This window comes from Chionomys nivalis, chromosome 14 (assembly GCF_950005125.1).
Source record: "Chionomys nivalis chromosome 14, mChiNiv1.1, whole genome shotgun sequence".
Lineage (NCBI taxonomy): Eukaryota > Metazoa > Chordata > Mammalia > Rodentia > Cricetidae > Chionomys > Chionomys nivalis.
Window position 1 is genome coordinate 21157218 of NC_080099.1, and position 25671 is coordinate 21182888.

Consider the following 25671-nt stretch of genomic DNA (forward strand, 5'->3'; position numbering starts at 1 on the left):
GTATCAGCTCCCGGCTCCAGGTTCCTGTCCTGACTCCTTCAGGGATGTTCTACAATGTGGAAGTGGGCGCCATAAACCCTTCCCTCCCCAACTTGCTTTTAGTTGTGGTGTTTCATCACAGCAATAGAAACCCTAATTCAGACATAGGGAAATCCTCAGTACTTCTTTCTTAAGATTTTTTTAAACATGAAACTACAAAAACACAAACAAAAACCTGGCCTATTAATTTTTAAAGGATAGAAAAAGAAAAAAAATAAGTGAGAGAGGGAAAGAGGGAGAGAAGGAAGGGAGGGAGGGAGGGAGGGAGGGTGGTTGCCTCATGGAATTGAAATTGGTTGACAGTAGGACCTTAGGCATCTTTTAGAGACACCTAGAAACAGAACTCTCTTGCCCCAGGCCATGCTCAGGGAGGCCAGGGCTCCACAGTCTACTGTGACCTTGTGTGGTCCCTCTTCAGAACCATTGATCAGGGCAAGAGCTCTCAGTGACTGTGCTAACTGGAGCACAGACAGGACTGGTCCAGGAGGCTCGCTAGGCTACTGCTGTTCCTTCAGGGATAGCCCCCATCCGTTCTTTCCTCCTTCTCCATCCCCCTCTCTTCAAGATCTCTCTGTGTGGCCCTGGTGTCCTCAAACTCCGTGTCAGTTATGCCACCACGCCCAGTTTCTAGTCCTTTTTCCCTCTTACTTTGAGAAATCCCCTTTGGAATATCACCTGGCAGTAGAGGTGCCGGCATTCCCGTGACTCTGTGTGCTCTTAGCAAAGGCGTTCAGAGATGGTGTTCCTAGGGTGTCATTTCCGTTAGTCAGAGTGGCCTTTTTAGCTGCTCTCTCTGGAGTACATTTGAATCCAAGTACAGACTTAGAAAATGTGGGGTGTTTTTTTTTTTTTCTATTTCTGTGGGGCCTATGTTCCTTTTCTAGAAACAGTTTTTGGACCTTTCGAGGTTGGAGTTTACCACAGAATACCTTGGTGAACAGAGAGGAGGGTATCGGCTGGCTGCATTTTCTTATTACACAGTTGCACAATGAGCTGTTTGGGAGCAGAGTCCAGATGGGCATTCTTCTGGGCTGGCTTTTGTGGAAGTCACTGGCTTTCCCTCAATGGAGACCAGTGTTCAGTTTAAGGAAGTCCAAAGGGAGGGTATGGGTGGTGACAGACTGTTCATGGGAGGGGTCTCCTCAGACAGTGCCGGAGCTGACAGCCCTTGTTACTAGGCAGGGACCTAGGATCAGGACTTTTCCTCTGCCTCTCCTCCAAAAGTGTGTTGGTCAGTTTTCATCGCTCGGCGAACAAAACAATTGAGGGGGGAAATATTTAAAGGATGAACAATTTCTTCTGCTCATTTGTCTCCAGTAATCCGGGCCTGAGACAAGGCCACAGATCATAGTGAAGAGTGAACAGAGGACCAAAACGGGTCATCTCTGGCAGATGATGTCATGGTGGGTGGAGGAAGGAAGAGGAAGGAATAAGAAATGGAAGGAGGGGGAGAGGAAATGAGAGAGACGGGGAGAGAGAGAGACAGAGACAGAGACAGAAGGGAGGAACAGAGAAGCAAGCCACCACCTTCGAAAAGATACCATCAAGTTAAGAATGTACCAGTCATTATGAGCCAGTCATTTCCCAGATGCCCACCAGCCGACAGCCAAGCCCTTTACCACATCCCTCAGGGGTGGTTTTAGATCCGAATCATAACCAACTGTCGCAGAGACAGCAGCCACTCTGGTCTCTGCATTACTCCAGGGTGATCACGTTTATAAAAAGACTTGGTTAATTAGGGTATCGTTATTACTTAATTCCTCATTTGGCTTTCTTCCACTTATGTATCTTGGACTGATTAAAAACACTCTGGAACCACGTGTCATCCCCGCACTCAAGGAGGCAGGAGGATGACAACTTTGAAGCTAGTGTGGACTACAAGGGAAATTCAATCTCCTTTAAATATATATATATATATATATATATATATATATATATATATATATATATACATACATCACTTGCTGGGCTGAGTGGATAAATTTTAACTGTTTTGTTTCCCTGGGAGTTCGTATATGGGAAAGATTAAGAAAAGCCTATTATCACATCATCTGCCCCCCTCTTGTTGGTGTTAAGTGGTTTGGAATGTTTGCCCCTCCCTGGTGCCTTTGAACTTGGGTGCTGGTGACAAAATGAGAGGACCTCCTGGCAGCTCTCAATGTTGGGAAGCGTGGGAGAATGGGAGCAAAGGGCCTTGAATGGTGGCCTTGAATTTGTAAGGGGAGGGTTGGGAGTCACCCACGGGCCAGTAGGCGATTCTGAGTCATTCAGGTGACTTTCCCCTGCCTGGTTCCGTTTATGAGCACTTGATAGGAGTTGCTAATTATCGCTCAGAGATAAAAGGTTCGTTGAATGAACCTTTTACTATATTCCCTGTATGTGAATATTGCATATCATATCATAGAACGCTCACCAACTTTGATAGAAATGTTCCCTGGGGAAGGGCCCTGGTTAGTAAATTCATAGTAATATTATATCAGTCCTGCTACCTTGAGCACTTAAAGGACAGCTAGACTTGAATCATATGGAAGTGTAGGTAAGGACTTCTGTCTTGGAGAACAGAGAAGGGATGGAAGCAAAATATGGTGGGATTTATAGATTTCTTTTTAAAAGTCTTTCTAAAATGGCACGGTGTGCATGCTTCCAATCTGAGCACTCTGGAGGGTGAGACAGGGTGATTGAGTGTCCCAAGCTAGCCAGAGATGCATAGCAAGACGGTGTCTCCAAAAAAAGGAACTAAGAAAATGATGCCTATAAACACTTTCTTCTTATACATAGTTCTTCAAACAGTGACATCTAGTGATTTCCAGAAGTTAACAAAGAAAAGGAAAGTATAGAGAGTGTCTAGAATCTGAATTTGTGGAGGAGACATAGGAAAAAATCCACACCTCTGCTGACGTTCGCATAGACCACAGGAAGGCCGAACAGAGCAGCCAGTCCACATGTGGAAGAGGTGGGAGGAGGAGGGCCACTTTTCTAGCCTTGTCCCTTTGCACACTTTTGGTTTCATGGAGAGTATTGTCATTCCACACGTAAAAGATGGCCTAAGTCAACGAGAATAGGAAGGGGAGACCTTAAAGCTAAAAGCAAAAGGAAATAAATGAACCTATTTGTACAGTCAGTGGCATTGTTGGGGGGAGTCTGGGACCTGTGGGGCATAGATCCTAGCTGGCTACTGGAGTCTGGTAGGGACTGGTCTTGGTGTTGGCACCTGGTCCCACTTGAACCCATGTTCTGCCTGATCCATCAAAACGTGACACGTGTGCTCGAGTATCTACTGCCGTGTGTCTGTAGTCTCTCCAGCCACCAGGTACTCCTTTCCATGATGAACTGTACTCCCTAAACCATATGCCTGAATAAGCCTCTCCCCCTGAAGTTTGTTTCTGTTGGGTGTTGTTCTAGTTAGGTTTCTATTGCTGTGATAAATGCTATGACCAAAAGCAATTCGGGAAGGAAGCAGAGAGTTTATTTCGTCTTACAGCCTATAGTCCATCATGAAGAGAAAGCAAGGTGGTTAACTCAAGCAGGAGCCTGGAGGCAGGGCCTGAAGCAGAGGTCACAGAGGAGTGCTGCTAGCTGGCTTGTTCTTCATGGCTTGCTCAGCTTACTTTCCTATACAACCCAGGTGTAGTACCACCCACAGTGATGTCCCCTACCACATCAATCATGAGTCACGAAAATGTCCCCACAGGTTTCCAACAGGTCAGTCTGTTGAGACATTTTCTCAATTGATATTCCATCTTTCCAGATGATCCTAGCTTATATGAGTTGACAAAAACAACAACAACAACAACAAAAAAAAACAACTATCCAGGATGAGTGTTTAGTCACAGTGATGAAAAAAATAGCTAATCCCAGAGATAAAGGAGAATTACAAAGAAATACTGTTTTAGTATGCTATATAGTAATATTGGTAAAGCAATTTGAAAAAAACTAATTCATTTTAGCACTGAACAAATAAGGATGGTTTGGGGTAGCCAAGGTTCTCATCGAATATAAGACATGAAGTGCGGGAGGGGTACGAGGACACTGTAGAGATCAGTTGGAATTTAGGTACAGTTGTAAATCCAAATATTCTGTGTGCATACACAGCACATCTATATATCTGCATATGATACTTAACTTTGCTCACCACATGCTAAAGAAGGACTGTGCACTGGCTGGTTTTGTGTGTCAGCTTCACACAAGCTAGAGTCATCAGAGAGGAAGGAGCCTCAGCTGAGGAAATGCTCCCATGAGATCCAACTGTAAGGTATTTTCTCAATTAGTGATCAATTGGGGATGGTCCAGCCCATGGTGGGTGGTACCATCCCTGGGCTGCTGTTCCTGGGTTCTATAAGAAAACAGGCTAAGCAAGCCACGGGAAGCAAGTCAGTAAGCAGCCCCCTTCCATGGCCTCTGCGTTAGCTCCTGCCTCCAGTTTCCTGCCCTGTTTGAGTACCTGTCCTGACTTCTCCAGTTATGAACGGCAATGTTGAAGTGTAAGCCAAAGAAACCCTTTCCTCCCCAACTTGCTTTTGGTCATGGTGTTTCATCACAGTGATAGAAACCCTAACTGGACAGACTGCCACTAGCAGTAGACACATTCCTCCCTGAGATCATCTCTTCTCTTACCACTGTCCTTTGTAAAGAGCCAGGCACATCTACAGAAAGGACAGAATAGAGGGCTGGGGGTATAACTTGAGGCTGGAATATCTCGTTAGTGTCCCAAAGTATAGAAATTCTCAAAGAACGGTGACAACTTGTTTATTATAGGGTGCACTTTGAATGAACTCCTGTCAACCGAATCTGGGTTGTTCAAACAGCAGTTGGCCATGAGAGATTATAAACCATCAGGAAAAGGAAGAACGTGCACATTCACAGTGATGGACAATAAGTGGGCAGAGGGAAGATTATGATTCCAGTGTGTGGTTCAAGCTGATAAACATGGAAGGGTGTTTGGGTTGGGAAGTCATCCTTTGTAGCCTTTATAATACAGGTTGTCTCAGGAGCAAACCACCAATGGATGCCACATATGGTGGACAATTCTGGAGGTAGAGAGATGGCTCACTTGTTAAGGGCATGTACTGCTCTTGGAGTTCAGCACCCATGTCAGGTGACTCACAACCACCTGTGATTCCAACTCCAGGGGTCCCAATCCCCCCTAGTGCCCCCTTCTGACTACTATGAATTCCTGCACATGTGGACACATATACATACATAAATAAAAATAAGACAGGTTTTATGAAAACTAAGGAAGATATGGGACCAGAAGGATGGCTCAGTGGATAAAAGTGCTTACCACCAAAACAGGTGACCTGAGCCCGATCCACGGGACCCACCTGGTGGAAGGAGAAACTTTGCAAGATTTTCTCTGACCTCCATGTACACACATATATAAAAATAAGTAAGTAGAGTTTAAAAAATTAAAAATCAAATGAAAAATGGGCTTGGGTGTGTCTCCGTGGTAGCATTATCTAGCGTAATGGGCACCCTGTGTTTGATCCCCGGTACAATGACGAGAATCAAGCTACTGAATGCAAGTGAATGAAAATTAAATATTTGTGTATGTTGTAAAACAAATTAAAGATGGAACAATGTGGCCAACTGAAAACTGCCTGATTATAGAATGGATCTTGTACTAAAGGAAAACAGCACTACAAATGGCATTATTGGGTACAGGACAAAGTAAAGGTCTTATTAATGTTATTGTTCATGTTAAATTGGCTAAAGTTGACAATTATACCATGCTTACCTGGAAGTAGTTAGGCACAGGAGGGTGGGACTTGACTTAAGTATGTGACTTACCCTCAGATGGTCCAGGGGAGAAATGTGCAAATCCGTGTGCTAGGGAGATCATTCAGGGAGGGCAGCCAGAACAGGGCCTGTGTTTCTCTCTGTGTGTGTGTGTGTGCACGCGCGCACGCACACATTTACACGTGCATATGAGCAAAACAAATAGGAAAATATTAATAGCAGGTGAATCTGGGAGAATGATCCCCTCCCCCCCCCCTCCAGGACTTCTAATGTGGAAACAGTCTGGTTACATGGTTGTCGCTGCGCTTTGTGAGAAATTGTGGCTATTACCCACGTGCTAACTTGGCATACCCTGTGTTGGCTACAGTGTTCTAGAAGGCACCTTCTCTCTTGCAGATAGACTTTGAAAATTACCCCTATATCTCTCTTGCCTTTGAGTGTGTGTGTGTGTGTGTGTTCCCTCACCCCTAGAGGACAAAAAAAACAAGTGTGGGGACCAATTTGGGGGTGAAACGGAGCTCACTTGCAATTCTAACTTTACCTACCAGCTGTATGACACCAAGACATTGTTTTAACTTTCTGGAAGCCTGTTTCTTTGTCTTTCAATTGGAAATAGTAATGGCGCTTGTCTGGGCTTCCTCAATTTAGATCTCTGACAGGACTGAAGAAAATTCAGACTGGCTGGCTGGGGATTGTGAACTGGAGAAGCCATGGTCCCTCCAGTACAGCCCTGCCTTAGCTTCCAGAGTGAGCGATACCTAAGAACATTTAATTTAAGGACATTTTGACATCTGGGTTCTTGTTTTCAAACTCAGCAGATTTTTAGGACTATAGAATGGCTACATTTCTATGGATTTCATATAATTTCTGAAATATGAATAACACATCTATATATGTACATTTCAGAAAATTGACATTACTTACTGTTTCCCATATTATTTATTTTTATAAGGCTTTTAAAATTACATCGATTGATTATGAATGTTTTTGTGTGTAGTTTGTGTGTGTGGAAATCAGAACAATCTGAGAGAGCTGATTCTCTCCTTTCACAATGTGGGTCCTGGGAATTGAACTAAGGTCTTCACACTTGGCAGCAGATACTTTTTACACTTCCAGTCATCTTGCTCCACCCCATTACATGTTTGCAGATAGCATTTTCTGTGTATGGACTTTTTGCTTGCATGCATGTCTGTACACATTTGTGTAGACCCAGAAGAGGGCATTAGACATCCTGGAAGTGGAGTTACAGGTGGTTGTGAGATACCATGTCGATGCTGGCAATCAAACCTAGGTCTTCTGGAAGAGCAGCAAGTGCTCCTAACCTCTCTACCATCTCTCCAGTCTCAGCACCCCACACCTGCGCCATGTTAACCTCTCCGCCATCTCTCCATCCTCAGCGCCCCACTTCCATGCCATGTTAACCTCTCTGCCATCTCTCCAGCCTCAGCACCCGCGCCATGTTAACCTCTCTGCCATCTCTCCAGCCTCAGCACCCCACTCCCGCACCATGTTACTTTTGAAAATTTTTTCTTCATTGACAATGTCATACTTGTCTATAATGTATTTTAATCATATTTATACAGACCTGCCTCTCTTTGATAGGATCTTTAAATAAAGTTAAAACTTAGATAAGAAACACCTTGGTGATATTACAATATGCAGCTGCAGCTTTTGTTCACCTGCTGGGTGGTGTGTGTGTGTGCATGCACATGTGCACACATGTGTGTAAGGCATAGTGTTGTGGAGACCATGCGAGGCAGAGACAGCATCTGGGCAGCTGTGAGTCCTATGTAGTTGTCTGTCTCTGGAGGTGCTTTTTGTTCCATCATAGCTGGAGATGGGTAAGATTCAAACAGCAGTGCCGTAACTCCAGAGATCCTGGGGAAATGCAGGATCCACTACTGTCTGGGAGTCGTTAGATGGCCTTTGCTTTCGGCCAGCCTTCTAAGGAGCTAGGAGTTAAACTTCCCTTTGGGAGCTGGCCTGTGTAAACAGGTGAGGTGAACACCTGACCAGGGAGGGTCCCTAGCTTGAGAGCAGCAGATAATGAATTAATCAAACATTAAACATACATGCAGATAATCAAAAACGAGCTCCATTAAGTCATGGATGTGAAGTTGCCAAATCACGGGATATGGTATGGAAGACTTTTTTTTTCTCAGCTGTATTAGAAACAAACACTGGACAGTTCAGTCCCTTTATCAAGGTCTTTTACTCCTGAAATGTGAGCTTGGTTATATCATGTCTGAATTCTAGTCTGTAAATGGAATGCTGGCCTAAAGAGAGTTCTGTAAGGTAGTCCTAACAGGACTGTGCTGCCTGAATGTATAAACACATTCAGCACCGGGCTCTCCTATTTACAGTTACACGTTGTTGATAAACAACCAGGGACTATTTTGGTCTGGCCAGTGTAGTATGTCTCAGGCTGGCGAGGCCACCCCAGTATATTGTGGCAGAGGTGTCAGATGTGAAGCCCGTTTCTAGTTCTGAAAAATAACACGTCGTCTTTCTGAAACTGAGTTTCTTATGCAAAGTTATTCTAAGCGACACTGCCAGTGTTGTGTGATAAGTTCTTAAAGTCTGGGTTTTGTGACATGCCGCGGAGACCTAACGAAGTTAGTAATGGATCCTCAGGTGGCAGCTTTGTCTTGAGCAGCTGCTCGACTGAAATATTTAATGTCTCCCTCACTACTAGGGTGACACTTTCCTGCGGCCTGAGCACGCAGGTTACCAGCGAGGCATTCCCTTGGCTATTAATGATTCAACAAGCAAAGGGCCATTTGAGCCCAGTGTGGGCAGTCGTAACTTAGCTATGCTGAAGTGTCAACTGGCAGTGGGTTTGCTTCTCCTGGTGTCAACTCCTCCCATGTACGAACAGCAAGAGCTAATATTAACTGTGCCTGCGCACTATCTCGTGAGCTTCACGTGTATCAATCATTCTGTCCTGTGTCACCCTTTCAACAGCGAGAGGAGGGTGTGTGCACTGGGTGGGATGGCGAACACACGTAATTCTAGTGCTCAGGAAGCAGAGACGGAAGCATCCAGGATTTCAGGCCAGCCTGGGCAAATTAGTGAGCCTGTCAAAAAGGAGAGAGAGAGAAAGGAAGGGAGGGAGGGAAGAAGGGGGAGAGGGAGACAAAGAGAGAGAAGGGGGAGACATTGGAGGCTAGCAATGCTAGTTCTCCTGGGACCACACAGCTTTCTTTGCTCAGGAGCTCCCATGCCGACTCTGGGGAATGAAAGAGCTTGGACTTGGTTCCAGATTCAGACTCCTGACGTGGACCAGACTGGCTGTGTGACCTTGAGAAATCCACACAGCCACTTCTCAGTCTCACCTGCTCCAGTGGTCATTTACACCTCACGTTTAGGGGTGGAGCTTAATGTGATTAAAAAAGAAAAAAAAAGGTGGGAACACTATGTGAGGGGAAGTGGGTTGTCAAAAGGAAATGAACCACGTACAAAATCGAGGCAACGCAGAAAGTTCCAGCTGGTTCAAAGAGTGAATGCACTTCCTGGGAACTGCCTGGCATGAGTCTCCCCGGCTCACAAATACTGCCGCTTCCTGTGAGGCTGACACTCTCTGAAATATTCAGCTATGGTTTACAGAGAGAGAGGAAGAGAGAGAGAGAGAGAGAGAGAGAGAGAGAGAGAGAGAGAGAGAGAGAGAGAGAGAGAGAGAGAGAACCTTTTTTTAGTTCTTTATGAAGAGCTCTATTATTTTAATACCCGACTTCTCAAGGGAAGTCTGTGACTACATAAAGCATGTGACTCTTTCTAAGCTTGTGAATCTTCATATGCCATGTATGGTGACCTAATGTACTCTGGGAATGGTGTGTTTCAGTGCGTAAATACAGGAAGACTTCAGACATGAAGAAAATTAAAAATAGCAATGGCTGCTCCCCCTTATCCACAGCCGTGGCCGCCGCTGTCCATTTATATTGTGCCTCTACCCACTTCCTCCCTGCCCCCAAAGCAAACGGAGTCAGTGCCTCTTTCTGTTTAACTTGGTTTCGAAATTCAGTGTGTTTCACCTCTTCATACCTTGATGCAACTATGAAAGATCGCTTGCTAAGCAGACTTTGAGGAAAGCAAAAATTCAACTTCAGCAATGAGGCCACTAGCTGCAACTTTCTCCCTGGTGACGCAAGAGTGTCTTTGTTTAGTCTGGCTTCACGAGGGTCTTCTGAGTGCTTTACTGGTTTGGAGCCTGGAGGTTGATTTGTCTAGGGCGTCTTAGATGAAGGCTCACACCCTGGGCTCATAGCGTGACGACAGGGTTTGGACTGAGATCTCAAGACCTGGTTGTTTGGTTTTCTCTGTATATCAAGAGCTCTAAGAACAGGACACAACACTGAATTCTGAACTCTAAAGTTTTTTATTGATGTCTTTTGCTCAGGGGAGTAATCAAATGTCAATCAAACCATTGCTTTTCTGTGACATCAACTAGGTCAAGGGTTTTGACGGGAGGGAAGTGTGATATAAAGGCTATTATTTGATTTTTCTGACCCCGTTTTTGAACACTCCAGAATATACTAAGCTTACTGTAGCTCACAATAAAGTGAGGTCTACTGGAAGAGAAAACATTATGAATGTTCTGGTATCATGCGCACTTCTTTGATTACACCCCTCACTTGATTTCTCACACAGTAGGTCTTCGAGTCCCGAGTTCTATGTATTTTCTTAATGTTCCATAGGGTCAAGATTGAGTTTCCTAAGAACCCTTCAGAGCAAGCACCATGTCTCATAAATGGGCAGCTGGAGGCTCACTGAGGACATTTTGCCCTAAGTTCTGCAGGGGATTAAGTAGACCAGCAGAGATTTTTAGCTCCTGCCTGTCTCTTCTCCTGTCCCCAAATGAAGAGTCCTTTTGTCTAGATTCTCCCCCACTTGGAAAGAATCGTGGGACAGGCATGGCTGTTAGTCTCAGGCTGTGACAGCCTCAGTACGAGGAAGCAAAGAATTGACCAGGCAGAGGGCTGTTGGCGTGTAAGCAGCAAGCCATTACGTGGGAATCTAAGGATCTGAAAACTCCATTGGAGAGAGCCTTGTTGCCCCTTGAGAGTCCTGACAGATGGTCAGAGGGCAGCAGATATTGTAGCCTGCAGTAGGCATGCCTGAGCAGATATTGTCTCTCCAAGTTTTTACGCAGATGTGGAACTATTTAGTTTCCATAATGGAACACTACAGCAATGGGCTACCTGTAGCTTTGAGACAATACCCAAATTTCACAGACTCCCACTTGACCAATGGTAGCCATTTCCTGAGAATCTTTGATTCTGACTTCAGAATTTGAGCTGGAGAGCAAAATTGAAGCCATCCTGAATGATTCTTATACTAGTCTAAGCTTGCTGGTAGCTTTCAGAACATGGAAGTCCCCACGGATACAGAGACACGTGCACATGCGCATAGTGAGCTGCATAGATCCTCACATCTGGTTCTCTAGGGTAGGGTATAGTCTATAAAGCTAAACTAGGACGTCATTATGCACAGCTCTCCAAGCTGCATCATAAAGAGTAGGGGTGGGCTCTGTGCCTGTGGTAAGGTGTCAGCCAGGAAGGTCGCACTGCACAGACCCTAGTGGAGAAGGACAATGAGGTGGCTTTCTTTGTAGCCCAAACACCATCTTCAGGTCTTGGGTAGATCAGTTGATCACTGGTGAATATACCCAGAAGGCAAGAGTAACAACTGCAGTATTTGAAGGCATGTCATTGTACATTTAGGTTATGATCTAAAGTGCTTTTAAAACATGCTTTGAAAATATTGTAATTAGCTTTATATGAAGTAAAGTCCAAACCCACAAGACATTGGAAGGCTTTTTCAGCTGTTTCCTTGAGTTACATAGTAATGCAATCACCTCGAATTTATTCCTGACTCCTGCGTCCTGCTACATGGAATACTTAAACCCTTTAAATTATTTTTGAAATTCTCTATTTATCCTTTTTTATTTTATTTTTTGAGTCATGGTCTCCTATAGCCAGTCATGTAGAATCACTTTAAACTTTCTGTATATAGCCAAGGCTGGCCTTGAGTTTTTGATCCTCCTGTGTTCATTTCCAGAGTGCTGGAGTTATAGGTGTGAGCCACGTCACCAACTCTTTTTTTCTAATCTGATACTAATCCCATTTTCTTTTTTGCTTTCCAAAAAAAGGACTCTGTGTAATAAGAAGGATTAATATATTGAAATATCAAGTTCAGACCAATTGGAGCTGCTCCTTGTTAAACATATATTCCTGGTACTGATGTTCAAAGCCTATTTTTAAAAAAAGATTTATTTATTCTGAGTATATGAATGTTCTGCTCACATGCATGTCTGTGTACTACATGCACACCTGGTTTTCTCAGTGGTCAGAAAAGGACCTCGGATTCTCTGGAATTGGAATTATGGGCAGTTGTGAGCTGCCACGTGGGTGCTGGGAATCGTGTCCTTTGCAAGAACAAATGCTCTTAATCCTTGGGTCCATCTGTGCATCTCCATGGCATTGAATTTTCTAGTGGACAAGTGGGGATTTACACATGGGAGTAAAGGTAGGCAGATGGTCCTTGTGTTGGCAGAAGAGCACAGACCTCCAGACAATCCTGCCAGACCCTGCTTCCTCCCACACCTGCTGACCATGATATGAACCATGTTTCCTAAATAAATGAAAGGCCAAGTTTCCTGACTCCGTTTAGAATTCTACTGTATGCCGTCCCCAGAATCAGATTCATGGGGAGAGGGGCAATATTTTGAATTAGTTTCACATTATACAATATTATAAAAACTTATGTAATACCATTAGTCATAGTCAGATCAATGTTCTGAATCATTTTTGGATAACAAGAGGGTTAAAGAAATGGATTTTCAGCAGAGCAATGGCAGCCTTTAATCCCAGCATGGTCTACAGAGCAAGTTCGGGAACAGTCAGGGCTGCATAGAGAAACCCTGTCTCGAACCCTGTCCCCACCCTCATGACTCTTCTTTGTTATTTTATTGACACTCAAGTTATATTCATTTTTAACCCAGCTAAGTGCTGGGTCTGTCTATGGAGACAAGGGAGAATGAAAGAATAAAATCAAAATTCAAACACATTATAAATGATTTAGAGTTTACTTCAGAGTTTAATAAACTATATATTCTCTCTATAGCTTTGGGTGGAGGGTGGGCACTGATACATCAAAGCCAAGCCCTCATCACCCCATATTATTGTCTCCCCAAAGAAGCACACAGAAATTTAAAAGGGAAGTTGATATTAATGGACAGGAAGAACTACCACAGTAGAAGAAAGTTCTAGAATAAACTTGCCTTTCTTTTTGTGAACATGTTTTTTTTTTTTTTAAGAGGTGGGATAGAAAACTGATTCAATCTGCATGTCTCTGAGATCTCCAAATATTTGGAAGCCGTTTAAACAAATATTGGCTAGTTTTATGGGTATATATTTTCTCTGAAAATGCAAGCCACAAATTTGTCATCTGGATTTGAGTAACTAGTCATTATTTGCACTAAATATTAAATTTTCTGTTATTTCCTACACATAACACTTCTGAGGGGCAAAAACATGTTTCGGAATCAGTTAATTAAAAGAGAGAGAAGAAAGCATCATCATTTAGATCTCGTTGTAGCATTAGACGAGTTGGCAGCCTTTTCTTCTGTGTCCACAGCCGTGGGGGATGTAGACTCCTAATCCACGGGTGCAGAGCGACAAACCTGTAGCTGTAACATCCTCAGCTGGGAGGAATTTAGGAGCTGTGCGTGTGTTTTCCCACCATAATAACCTCATCCCACCTCGTTGCATCTGCTAGAGCCCTAGTTCTTTCTCGTATTTCGTTTAGTTTGTGTGGCAGTGTGGTGTGTCCTCAGGCTATAGACTCTGGTGTACATTAAAAGAGAAGTTCACTTTAGCAATTTGCTCCTTTGAAGTACCTTACGCATGGTTGAAGCTACGCTGTAACTGAGCATAGCGGAGGGAATTCTCCAGGGAGGTGTGGACGTGCCTATAAAACACCTGACACCCCCTTTATATCCTTCCCCCTTCCTCGGTTCTGAAGAGGTCAGCCCTTGAAGGGAGACAGGGAGAAGTGTCAGGTCACTGGGAAGCATTTCTGCCTCTAACATAGATACAACTTTGTGTCTCTGGGTCATTTGTCTTCCCAGCTGTAAACTGGATTAATTATGCTTTATTTAGCTTACTCCAAAGTGGTATCATTAGGTACAATTAAGGCAGCAGGTGCCTTGGTTTTAAATGCATAGGGACCTGCACACCATAATCAACTCTATGTCCTTGAGCAAAGACTTGGCCCTCTTGCAATGTTAGTTTCTCATCTGTAAAATGGGGACACGAATTTTGCTCCTTTCTAAACGGAAAAAGATAATGAATGCCAAGCACTATGTAGTCTGCCCTGTGAAAATGCTCAACACCTTCATCTTCAGAGACTATCGAGATCGTGGGAAGTCCTCTCCCAGAAGCATTACCAAATCTCTCCCGTCTATCAGGTGCCCAGGACACACTTAGAAACACCCCTGTCAATTGCTCCAACCCCCCAAGCCTGGTTAGAATGGGTAGGACACTCTAACTCCTGCCAATCAAAGTCTTCCAAAGAGACAGGCAAAGAGGCAGCTCTGTGTTCACAGTGGGATCAGGCGCAGAAGTTAAGGTGTGAATTCTGCTGTCGTCGATGCGATCGTCCCCTAAGCCGAGTCAGGTGCAGCAGATGAGATGGCGATGCCCGTCAGGAATGGCCCTCATCCCTTAGACGGCCGGCATCTGGAATTTATGAAGGTGCTAACTTTAGGATGAGGAGGGAAATGAGGTTCACAGACAGGGCCCCGTGGGTGGCTCTGGGGGAGGGGGCGCTCAATTACACACATGATTGTGCTTACCGTGTTGATGACCTGTGGTCATTTAAATTCTGAGCTCTGTGGATCTGTATTTTCAGTTTTAAGCCACAGCGAGGATGTGAGTTACTAAAGAAAGTTGGGTGGGATCCCTGAGGAAAAATGGTAATTGTATGTGTGAGAGAAGAAGGCCGGCAGTGAACGATCTCAGGTGCTGTCCCTCAGGCAACATCTACTATGTAAAAATAATTTTATTACAGCTATTTATTTATTTATGTGTGTGTGTGTGTGTGCGTGTGTGTGTGTAGAGGGTATGCAAGTACCATGCTATGTGCATGAAGGCTAGAGGGCAATTTGTAGGTATCTTTCTCTCCGTCTACCATACAGGTCCTGGGAATGGGAACTCAGACTATCAGGACTATCAGGACTGGGCTAGCACCTTCATCCACTGAGCTGTCCGTCATTCCCTCATCCCAGTTTTGTGACAGGGACTCTTATTTTCCTGTCGTTATTTACCAAGACTGACTAATGAGCTGCCCCACCCCCACCTGGGGATCATTGGCCTCTGTCTCACCAGTGCTGTCAACCACACGGCCTGTTAGGCACTCAAGGTCAGTTGTCCTTAGTGACTGCGGGGCAGCCATTGAGTGGAGGTCAATGGTTTAGGATTGTTGTCCTTGTTCCGTGGACCAGCAAGGTCTCTGGGAGGAAGAGCTGGTGCAGATTGGATTGCTTGTAGCTTGTGACCCTTGGAGGAAGATCCCAATACAGAGCACAAAGTCTCTTTTCTCCCTCCCTGACTTGCAAACCAGCCGTGCTCTGAGCACAGAGGCCACCTCTGGATGCTGCTGCTGACCACTTAGACTGCTGTTTCTGCTTCAGTCTTTGTTTGAAAAGACACTGATGCTGAGAGTTTAGGGGAGCATGTAACCCTAATGCCCTGGAGTTTGGGGGAACATATTATCCCGGTGCCCTGAGAGAACTTTCCTCTGCCTATAAAAACGTTCTTATGGTTCTGTTGATCTGAAGAGACACCATGACCAGGGCAACTCTTATAAGGCAAACATATCTAACTGGGGCTGACTTGTATTTTCAGAGGTATGCTCCTTTTACATCAAAGGGGATCACAGTGTATGCTGGAGGCACTAAGAGCCCTACATCCGGGCCCACAGGCATCAGGAAGTGGTCTCAGTGTCACACTAAGTGGTTTGAGCCAGGGAGATCTCAAAGTCCACCCCCACAGTGACAACTTCCTCCATGGGTTATTCAAAAAGATACAGTCCTACAGCACAACTTTGGGCTCCCCCCAACCCGACTTAATACTACAATGTCTTTCCTGTATTTTGACTGCTGTAATTTTAAAGACTATATTGAAATAATCAGTGTCTAAACACCTATCTTTTCCCAAGGAACTGTTGATAATTAATGTCCTCAGAGAGAGAGGGTCAGCAGTATAGCCGCTGGTCAGTCACTTTGCAATGCCCCTATAAATAATCTATCACTTCTGCCCTTGTAAGCGCCCCCAGTTAAACTGATTCACACACATAAAAAGATGTGACTACTGAAGAGGGACTGACTGGGAAGAGGAAGGGGACAGCAGAGGGGAATGGGAGGTCGATAGGACCAAAATATACATACATGCATGAAAAATGTCATAATTGTCATGTGAAATTAATCTCCTAGATCTGGAGAGATGCATCAGGAGTTGGGTGTGTACTGCTGTTGCAGAAGGCCTGAGTTTTGTTCCCAGCACCTATGTTGGGCAGCTCACAGATGCCTGTAACTCCAGCTCCAGAAGGACTCAGTACCATCTCCATGGGCATCTGGACTTACACCCACGCGGCTTTCAAGTGGCTTCCGCTCCTGCTTTTCCACAAACAATACATATTTTGCCCAAGTTGAGTTTTTTTGTTGAATTGTTAGAAGTTCTGAATGACCTTCTTGGCTCAAATATCTCTTTAGGGTTCTTGATAACAGAGCATTGTATTGCTTTACATAAGGGAAACACAGATTTCAATGTGAATAGCAGAGAGGGGGATTGTCATCTTTATCTGAGCCAACATTAGACACCACTGTTAAATATGCCGCATAAAGCGGTATCTTTGGTGCGCAACAGCTTGCCTTCCTGTCCTTGCTAGTGAGAATAATCTTCTCCTTGTCTGTTTGTTATTTCTGTTTACATACCACGTCTGCCCTTTTATTGAAACAAGCTGTTCCTGTTGAACCTGGATGGGGAGCCTAAACGCTCTCTGTGCAGATGGAAAGCAGTACAGCGTCTGCTCTGGAAATCCACGCCAATGATTACATCTTCCTATTATACTCATAGCTCAGGGACTTCCAACATCACAGGTTAGAGAACTCGGTCCGTCCGTAGCTTCGTTTTCCCCTGGAAGTCTTTTCTTCCCTGTAACTACCAATTACAACCCCCCTTGGACTTTCTAGTATTGAAACAGGAATATAATTTTAGAACCTAATTTCAGTGGCAATAGTAATGCATTAAAAAAAAAAAAAAGAAAATGAAACCATTGTGCCTAGCCAGCAGGACAAAGGAAAAATGCAAAAGCAACAACACTCTTCTCGAGCTAACTTTTATCATTTATCATAAAAGCATGTCCTGGATTGAGGCTGTCTCCAAAGTAAACATTTGGAGAATTTTAACACCATTGCCTTCTGGGAAGCAGGTCCTTAGTTTTCCAGACAAAGGAATGGAGGCCCCACCCTGTCTTGATTTTAAGCACGTCATTTCTGGCTGCCCCTAGCCTAGTTTGGGCCTGGTTCCCTTGTGCTACCGAGTCAGCGTACCACACTGAATGCTTCAGCTGATCTCTGCTTCTTATTGACTGTTAACAGATGAGGAATGAGGACCAGGAGTGGTTCAGTGTCCTGCGGCTTGAACACTCACCCTGCCTGCCTGTGTCTCCCACCCTCAGCCCTAGCAGATGGGTGAGGGATGGTCACATGCCTCCCTCTGGCAGACACCACCAGTGTGGCAGGCAGTACCTGAAGTGAGGCATCTTGGAGGCCACAGGGGTTGTGGAAGGTGATTCCAGCCAACCTCTGAACCTCCTCTGGCTCTTGCCCAAGGCAGGTACTTTTCTCTGCCTCTCTGTTCTGGTTGTTCCTCATTCCTGAAAATCCCCGTGCCCACCTCCTTCTCACCCGAGTTCCTAGAACTTCTGCGACTACCATATTGTCCGGCTCAAAAATACTGAGGAAGTAGCCATCAGCGTACAGTGTGTAAATGGGAAAGCCTTTTAATTCTTATGGCTCGCTGACAGGACACGCCTGCCTGCAGGTTAGACAGTTTGAGGCATTTTTGTGTGTCCTTCATTTCTTTTGCCTAGGCCTCTCTTGCGCCTCATGATGCTCTAGGTAGGTCTATAGTTTGGCTCTTGAGTTTCTCTTGAAAGCTGGTATGTGAAAGGCTCAGTCCCCAGCCTGTGGCTGCTTTGGGAATTGTTTGAACCTTCAGGAGGTGGAACCCTGTAGAAGGAAGTAGGCCCTTGTGAACATCTCGTGAAAGGGATATTGTGACCACACTCTCTTCCGGTCTGTCTCTTTCACTTCCTGGCTGCCACGCTGTAAAGGAACCTCCTTTCCCACAGTGTTCGGTCTCACGTGGGCCACCCCCCAGATAGAAGCTAATCACAGTGGACTGCAGCAAACCTTTCTTCTTTCTCAGTTGATCATCTCAGGCATTTTGTCACAGTGACAGAAAGCTGACTAACATTTAGCCTTGGCGTTCTCGAGTGGCAGAGAAGCTCAGTACTCCCTGAACAGAGCTTGAATTGCAGTGTCTCCACTGTATCCCATAATTGCACAGCTCACTTCTGTGGGGAGAGGACTGGTGTCCAAATGACCTCACCACCAGGAGCTCAGGAACCTTTGACAAGTTACTCGGCACTGCATTTATCTCATTGGTAGAATAACAGGGCTAATGCCTAGCAACGCGCCTCGGGATATTTCCACCCCAGCTATAGGAGGCGATGTGTGTGAGATGACACTCAGCAAACCATCAAACTGCCCAAGAAGGAATCAGCAGTATAAGGGTATGAAGAGGAACCAATGACAGAGCTGGACAAAAACCCCTTCCACTTCACCCAGGGGGTGAAGACAACCTGCCTTCTGAAAGGACCGAGTGTGCAGGGTTTCCACACCCATTTTTTTCCATGGCTGTGACTCAGGGTGAGAGTAGGAAATTGAATCAGATCAGGGGTGGGTTTCTGAGCCATGAGGTGGAGCTCCAGCACAGAGAAGCCTTTTATCGGGAGCGAGGATTGTGGCTGAATTGTCTCCATAGTGGTGATGTCATGGTGCCTTTGTTTCATGTTAGTCAGCTGGTTTCTAGGTCTGTAGGCTTTAACTTGGAGAGAAAATAAATGCAGTCCTGTGTGTGCTAGGAACTGCAGTCAGATTGTTTTCTGAATAGTGCAAAGTTGGATTTTAATCTCTGTCTTGGATCTGTTTTATTGCCATTGCCTCATGTGATTCCTTGTCTAATTATAGCTGGCAACAGGCTTGTCAGATTCTACTTTCAGGAATTTTAGTCGTATTCCAGAGTATATTACGTGTCAGGGCTCCCCAGAATAGAAAGAGACTTCTACTTCCCTTTTGATGAAGGCTTGGGATGCTGTTTAATTAGTTAATTACTTATCTTTGGTTTTTCAAGACAGGGTTTCTCTGCATACCACTGACTATCCTGGAACTCTCTCTGTAGACCAGGCTAGCCTCAAACTCAGAGATCTACCTGCCTCTGTCTTTTGGGTTCTGGAATTAAAGTCGTGCACCACTGATGGTTAGGTTGAAATGCCCACTTGCCACAGCCTAGAATCACATCAGAAGAGCATCTTATTTGAATTCCCTATATCAAATCGACCTGTGGACATGTCTGTGGGGGTTGTCTTGACTGTTAATTGACGTGGGTACCAGGAGGTGGGGTCATTGGAGACCATCTTATGCTCTGCATCTTGAGATAAAACCAGTCTTCTTTAGAATAGAATACATGGCCAAGACCATGTGGCATAGTACACAAAATATAAGTGCATACTCAGATATTCTGATGACTGTTATGTTAAACATCATTATCAACAGCATTATCCTTGGTAACCAAGCAACACCAACCTGGGCTACACAGTGAGTTTCAGGCCAGCCAGCCAAGGCTAAAGAGTGACTGTCTCAATCATTCCCCATGTTTTAAAAAAAGAAAAAAAAGAGACCTTTTCTTTTTGAAAGCTTTATTAACCTATAAAAAAAGGCTAATGAGTGTAAGCAAAAATGAATGTTCTGTGTCTCCCTGTCTGAGCTTGGGTCTCCTGGGACATGAACTAACTCTATAACAAAGATGAAATTGAGTGGGGCCGTAGGTTTTGCCTGCATCTAGGTTCCCATCACTGCTATGAATGCAAACAGCCCAACTTGCCTAGCGCTGGTAAAACTTGGTTTTGGTTTGTGCCTATTCTCCCCACCCCTCCCATTTTAAATCTAGATGTCTATGACAGCATCAGAAACTCCTGTTTTTATCAAGTCAACTCCAGGGTGTTTTGTTGTGATGGCACAATGCTAACCTCTCCTGCCTAGGTTCCCTTTCCTTTCCTTCAGAGCCACCCACCTAAAGAGTAGTGACTCCGTTCATTGATTCACACTATAGGTATTGGGTAGTCAGGTGCTCAGATGCTGGGCTGTTAGAGGGGACTACAGAAATCCTGCTCTTTATCCCTCCTGTCTTCTGCGCTTTGTGACCTTAGAGCCTGGGTAATTCACAGATGTGGAAAATCTGGATAACAAGTCCTGGTAACTGGTGTAGCTTCATTGGGTCACAATGTTGACGACTCGTGTGATGTCAATGTTCATATCTCAAACAGGAAGCCAGAGAGGCTGGGTGGCCCAGACTCGGGTTTCCCAACCATTCTCTTAGGGAACTAACCTTAGTCCTTTACGAGGGTCTAGGGCTCTTTCTAGACCCAGACTCTTAATGGCCCCAGGCTCTCCCATATACGAACCCTTGGGGAAATGAAAACCCTATCTAAACTACAACATCTGGTAGGCTCACATGACGCACACTAAGGTGCCCTTCTTAGGAAGCTGTTCAGTGCTAAGAGACGCCTTTAGTGGGAGATTTAGTCTTTGTCTTGGAAGTCTTGATCCCTCAAGAACAAGGAAAAACAGGGCATGGAATTTAGCGTTCACACACCCTGGGGATTTACAAGTGTTAGTTGTCCACATTAACTCTTAATAGCCTTTGAATGACAACGTTGTTCCCTTCCCTTTTCTATGGGAAATGTGACCTTCCAAAATGTTAAATCATACACCGGAGTTACAAGCTAGTGCATATTGGAGCTGAAGTTTGAATCCAGGCCCATGCTCCTCCTTCTCTCCTTTCCTCTCTGTCTTCTTTTCTTCCTTCCTTTTTTAAAAAGGGCCGCACAGTTTAGCCCAGGTTAGCCTCAAACCTGTGTTCCTTCTGCCTTAGCCTCCCAAGTGCTAGAATTACACCGAATCTAGCCCCCATTCTGGCATGGGATGGGGAATGGGGCTGGAGTGGGAGGGCTATGGCATAAACCAGGGCCCAGGGATGTTTTCATTGTGGTGTGGTCCATAGCATCTGTCTCCATTTCCTGACACTCAGATGTTTCTTGATGGCCTATTAGAGATCCAGGACATCTCAAACTGAGCCTCGTCTTTTGGAAAGTCGACATGCCACCTACTGAAAAGTAGACATGCCACCTACTGAAAGCCGATGTGCTTCCTCTCGTGCCAACTGGGTATCCTTCATTCTGTGGTAACCAGGGCATCAGGTTTACATGTTTTACCACTGTTTTAACAATTCAGTCCCTTGAGATGGTAACCTTTTGCCACATTTCTGCCTGTCCTGCTGGTATCTGGAATGAGAATTCCAAGGACCAGGAGGAGGATGATATGGGTAGATTTGATCTTAGGTCAATCTGTATTACTGGTCAGGAAGATCAATATTGTTCCAATGTGCAGTAGTATTAGTTCTATAAATTCATAGTATTTATTACAATGCTGAAATGGAGCGACCTTCCCTTTTAAGATACACACTGTTCATTTTAGGTAATGTAGCAATGTGAACCTTACCCAATAGACTGGAAACAATTTAGTGGCTCCTTACAGTTAAGCTAAGAACAGTTTCTAAGAACAGGTGACTAGAAAATCTCTTGAATGCCACAGCTTATTGATGAGAAAAATAGCATAAATTATTTGTCTATTTGCTGTTTCCATTCTTCGTGTGTGTGTGTGTGTGTGTCTGTGTGTCTGTGTGTATTTGAGACACTGTCCCACATGGCACAGGCTGGCCCTCACTGCCCTACCTGATGCTGCCCCTGAATTATTGATCCTGTTGCCCTCTCCTCCTCGGTGCTTAGATTACAGTGTGTGCCATCGCACCCATTTACGTGGTCTTGCTTGATAGACAAATGCTCTATCTGGACATCTTTGGCCTTTTGTTTGCTTTTGAAACTGAGTTTTAGATAGTGCAGATTAGCCGCCAGCACTGGGTAGCAGCCCAAACTGTCCTTGAACTCTTTCTGTGCGCCCAAGTCCTTGTGTGTGTCAGCCAGAGTTTGATTTCCTCTGTTCTCCATCTTATTTTGTAGGACAGGGCCTCTCGGTGAACCCAGAACTAACATTTGGCTACACTGGCTAACCAGTGAGCCCCAGGCCTCTGCTTGTATCTGTCTTTCTTGCACCACCAATGCCTGGCTCCATACTCGTTTGTCCTGGGGATCTGCGTTCAAGTCCTTGCGCTTGCTTGGCAACAGTAAACCAGCTAGCTCCCTGGCCTTGAACTCTTGAGCCTTCCTTTGGCTTCTACCTCAAAAATGCTGAGATTACAGATTTGTACCATCACATCAAGCTCTTTTTCCTTTTAGTACCTGATTGCAGATACAGATTAAGGGGGAAATGCCGTCTTGAGAGCTAGCAAGATGGCTCATTGGTTAGGAGTGCTTGTCATTCAAGCTGACAGGCTGAGTTCCATCCCTAGAAGCCACATGATAAAAGAGAACTGACTTCTGGAGTTGTTCTCTACCCACTGTATATGTGCCCAGATGCATGCATATGCACACGTACACACAGTTGCATGCACACATGTACACACAAATGCTTGTTAATAAAAACAGTCTAAGATGCTGGGCTTTGTGTAAACCATGCATCCATGTAAAGAGTTCCTCTGCAAACAATTTGGACCCAATTAAAGTACACGGTAAGCAGCTGGGTAGTTGTGGTGCACACCTTTAATCCTAGAACCCGGGAGGAAGAAGCAGGCAGATCTCTGAGTTTGAGGCCAGCCTGGTCTACAGAGTGAGTTCCAGAACAGTGAGCGGTATGGAGAGGAACTCCATCTTGATAAAAACAGGAGAAGAAAAGCACATAATAAGCTATAACATAGAAGTAGAAAATAATGAGTTTTTCTTGTAAAACAAATTGGTTTTGTCACAGGTTTTTAATGTTCAGAGTCTTGGTTTTCTTCTCTGTAGAAAACAAGTATTAACACTTTCATCAAGGTGCTATGAAACTTTGGAAGGAGCGGTGTTTATGGAACCCTTAGTGTGCAGTTAACACTCATGAACGTGGGCTATTACTGCACACAATACTAAGTACACAGCAGAGCGACACATAGGGAAATGTCAAGTAACCTGAGGAGTCTGTGTCAATATTTTCCCAATATAAATATAACTCATCCTTGTGCCTGGTGTAGAGTCACTTTGTGCAATGGCATACCCACAAACAAATTCTAGGTCGGGAAGACGGATGGTGGTAGGTGGATAGGCGATCGAAGGAGGGACTGTTCCCTGAAAACTTGATCTGAGATTATATTTAAAATGTACCAACTAATGGCTCAAAGGACCCTCATTCAGGAAATAGATCTCTTGAGGCAGCAGTGTTCCAGCTCTGCCAACAGTCTAAAACAGGGAGGAAAATCCATGAATACATATTAATATAATGCAAATAAATGTGTGAATTCTTGGTACTGTGAAGTTTTTTTTTTAACCAAAAAGCACTTATTCTTGCTACATGGATCATACTTTACTACTGTTTAGCCTATTTCATTTTAACATTGAGTATGACCACACTAAATTTACCTCACTTGGGTAAAGATGTACAATTTGAAATATTACTTTAAGGTTTGTGTGGCCTTGCAGAAAGAAAGAAGGATTGAGAGAGATTGAGTCTTAATAGTTAAGTTTTTTCTTTGTGTGTATTATAGTGGGTACATATACATGTAAGGCGACCAGAAGGGACAGTGGGTGTCTGCCTTAGGTTCTCACACTCTTGTGTAACAAACTCTTACAAACCAAGCCATCTCCCTTGGCTCCTTTGTTCCCTAATTCTTAACTAGCATTTAATGGATACTATTTTTGTTCTTGTTGCCTATCAAGTTAAACTTTTAGATCATTATTTGTAGATAATTTGCATGTTGGTGAGGAGGTGCTCTGTAAAAGGGATATTATACAGGATGCAGCAAGATACAGCCCCAACACAGGAAAGTCACGATTCTCTCTGCTTTTTTTTTCTCTCTAGGTAGTTTCAGTTTGCCAGCAGAATGAACACAGAAAGAGACTCAGAAACAACGTTTGATGAGGATTCTCAGCCCAACGATGAGGTGGTTCCCTACAGTGATGATGAAACTGAAGACGAACTTGAAGATCAGGGGCCTGCACTTGAGCCAGAGCAGAATCGCATCAACAGAGAAGCAGAGAACAAGCGGGAGACATTCCGGAAAGGTGATTGGGTGAAGGGTCTGCTGATGGCGGATGTGTGTGGATGCTTTATGGGTCATGGGAGATGTACCAAAGTTGGCTGGTACATTTCGTGTGGTCTAGGAGGGTTTCTTCCTTCTTTGATGCCCCCCTAGGATGGGACTGAGTAAGACCCATCATCCCCAATGTGACAATGCATGTGACAATATCTGACAAGTTCTGTCGAGAAATTAGAAGATTTTGTTAGGGCCTATATTTAAGAAATAGTATTGTGTGTAGAAGAATCGACTGGCTACTGCATTCAGGAATCTAAAAGGTATACACGCCAATCATAATCATAAATATTTTTTTAAAAGATTTGCCTTGCTAAATTGTTAGCATAAGTTACTAATAACCAGTGAATGGATACATGTGCATACCAATTGATGTGGCTCCATTAGGAATTTATACCTGAAGCTGGGGAGGTGGCTCAGTGGGCAAAATCACTTGCTGTGCAAGCATAAAGACTTGAGTTCAAATCCACAGCACCCATGTAAAATGCAGGGTACGGCTACTCACATGCCTGTAACCCTAGTTCAGTTAGGCAGAGGAGCTGGGGGCTTGCTGGCTGCTGGTCTAGCTCCAGGCTCAGTAAGAGACTTTGTCTCAAGGAACTAAGGCAGAGAGTGATAAAGTAAGACACCTGATGTCTTCCCTGGCCTCTGCATACATGCATACGCATACCTGCATATATGGTTGATCATACACTATACACTTATGTGTCTTGTGTTGGCTCATGGTCCACAAATAGATTAACAAGAACAATATTCATGTGCAGTGTTTACATTGTGCTGAAATAAATGTGCTTTGGCGAATCTTTAGTCTGAGGATACCACTCTTCGAAATGTCTCTTTTCTCTGTTCAGTAGAGGTCAGGGGATATGATATGGATGTCCCATTTGTGGATGAGCACACTTCACTGCATTTTGACCAGGAGTAAATTTCTGCACTAACTAACATCCACTGCATAAAACTTCTCTAATGAACCGAAAGAGCTGCACTAAGCAAGGGGTAAAGAGATACAGATTTAGAAAACCCTTTCATCACTGTGTCCATTCAGGAGAATAGTAAGTTCACCCCTGTGGTCTGTAAACGTCTCAATCATTGTTTCTTGTGTTGATCTGCAGCTCCAGGCACACATTTCCATCAGTGGAATAGGGGCTTAAATCTGAGCAGAGAGTGCTTGGTTTCCAGCACAACATTCATGCCACTATTATACCCTTGGTCATATCTTGCCACTCTGGCCATTATTGCAATTCAGAGTTCACAGCTGAGTAAGACTATTGACGGCTTTCTCCACCCAGCAGCCTTCCACGCACCTTCTAGTATT

The 25671-nt window shown here is 44.4% G+C and overlaps 1 protein-coding gene across 1 annotated transcript in view; it reads left to right on the forward strand.

Moving 5' to 3' along the window:
* Atp8b1 (ATPase phospholipid transporting 8B1) overlaps positions 1-25671 on the forward strand; it is a 112029-nt gene that overhangs the window by 24551 nt on the left and 61807 nt on the right. The window contains exon 2 of the mRNA XM_057789239.1: positions 24125-24327. Coding sequence (XP_057645222.1) covers positions 24147-24327 — 181 coding nt within the window. The 5' untranslated portion in view covers positions 24125-24146. The remainder of the gene's footprint in view (positions 1-24124; positions 24328-25671) is intronic.